This window comes from Cibotium barometz, chromosome 56, assembly GCF_041138505.1.
Source record: "Cibotium barometz isolate CiBa-2024 chromosome 56, ASM4113850v1, whole genome shotgun sequence".
Lineage (NCBI taxonomy): Eukaryota > Viridiplantae > Streptophyta > Polypodiopsida > Cyatheales > Cibotiaceae > Cibotium > Cibotium barometz.
In genome coordinates, this window is record NC_141101.1 from 35,539,830 (window position 1) to 35,541,651 (window position 1,822).

Sequence of the window (1,822 nt, forward strand, 5' to 3'; positions counted from 1 at the left end):
TCTTGGACACTAAGAAGCAACTCAAAGAATCCATATCCAGAGTAGAAGAACTCAATCTGTTGCTGTTTTACAGAACCAAATAGAAGAAGGTGCACAGACAGCCAAGAAGTCTCTAGCAAAGGACGTGGTCCCCTCAGGTTATCCTGTTTCCATTAAACCTCTCGTTTGCTTGCCACCAGATTTGGTTCAGTCGATGGAAAAGGATTACACAACCAGATGGCTTTTTGGTCCCAGGTCCCCCATAGATTTCCTGAGGAGCTAGGTCAAAGACAACTGATTAGCTATTGGAATTGAGGTTGACATTATCCAAGCACTCCCCAATGGTTACTACATTTTTATGTTCAAAGACCCAGGTATGGCTCTCAAAGTCTTGGGGTCAGGTCAATGGATGTATAGAAACATCCAATTCAGCTTTTTCAGCTGGTCCAAAGATTTTACCCTCCAGGGTCCCATGCCCTCTATTAACAGTCCCCCACAGTGGCCTCCTGCCATGGACACGAATCGAGATGCTCTGATGAAATACGACCAGGTGATTGAAGACTTCTTGGACAGCAAGAAGCAACTCAAAGCCAGAGTATCTGTTGCTGTTGTTGCAAAACCAAATAGAGGAAGGTGCACAGACAGCCAAGAAGTCTCCAGCAAAGGACGTGGTTCCCTCAAGTAATCTTGTTTCCATTAAACCTCTGGTTTGCTTGCCACGAGATTTGATGGATTACATAACCAGATACCTGGTAGGATTGCTTTTTGGGCCTAGGCCCCTTGTAGATTTCCTGAGGAGCTGGGTCAGAGACAACTGGTTAGCTATTGGAATTGAGGTTGACATTATCCAAGCACTCCCTAATGGTTACTCCATTTTTATATTCAAAGACCCATGTATGGCTCTCAAAGTCCTGGGGTCAGGTCAATGGATGTATAGAAACATCCCATTTTGCTTTTTCAGCTGGTCCAAAGATTTTACCCTCCAGGGACCCAAACCCTCAGCTTGTCACATGTGGGTTGAACTCCCTAACCTTCCTTTTTACTTATACCCCTGGATTTAAAAAATCGTGTCTCCCTTAGGCAAAGTCCTAGATATGAGACCAAAAAACAAGTACAATCCTAGGAGCTTGGCATCCTCAAGTATTAGTGAAAGTTGATCTAGACAAACTCCTAGAAATTGAGATTAATTGTGGTGACTATAACATTCAACAGAGATCTAGACAAACCCCTAATAGATGAAATTGAGATTAATTGTAGTGACTAACATTCAGTAGGAATTTTGTACAAGCACCTTCCCAATGCATGCTTCCATTGTGGTAAGCAAGGGCATGTTATCAGAGAGTGTCCTTCCAAGTACCCCAATTAGATAATCACCAGTCCCCTGTCCAACTACCAGCCAACAACAAAAGTCAACCCAAGGGAGTAAGTAATAGTTAGACCTTGCCCCAACCCCCCCCCCCCTCAGCGGCTCCCTCTACTTCAAAGGAAAAAGGAGAAAAGTTCACCATTCCCAACAAGAGGAAGACTTTCAGACAAAATAAGTCTGGTAACCAGAGGGCATTTGCTAACTCCTATGCCTTGCTAGATAGTATCTCAGACCCAGAAAACTCTATAGACTCCCAAGAGTTCATCTAAACCACTCCCTTGCATAGAGCCAGAATTCTTGTTGAAATTAACCAAATGGATCATGATCACCTATTCTCTTCTTAACCCTAGACAGTTGGGAGAGGATCAAGATAGGGCTTGCTAGTCTCTGTCTATACACAAAATGGTACCCTAATGAAATGGAAATAGTTAAAGAGCTAAAAAGAGTGCATGCCCTGGTTGGTTCAACCACACCACA

The 1,822-nt window shown here is 43.5% G+C and overlaps 1 protein-coding gene across 1 annotated transcript in view; it reads left to right on the forward strand.

Annotated features, from left to right (window-relative positions):
• LOC147607159 (uncharacterized) overlaps positions 1 to 1,387 on the forward strand; it is a 1,669-nt gene extending 282 nt beyond the window's left edge. The window contains exon 2 of the mRNA XM_086791441.1: positions 74 to 1,387. Within this exon, the coding sequence (XP_086647567.1) occupies positions 74 to 262 (189 nt within the window). The 3' untranslated portion in view covers positions 263 to 1,387. The remainder of the gene's footprint in view (positions 1 to 73) is intronic.
• The last annotated feature ends 435 nt before the right edge of the window (positions 1,388 to 1,822 follow it).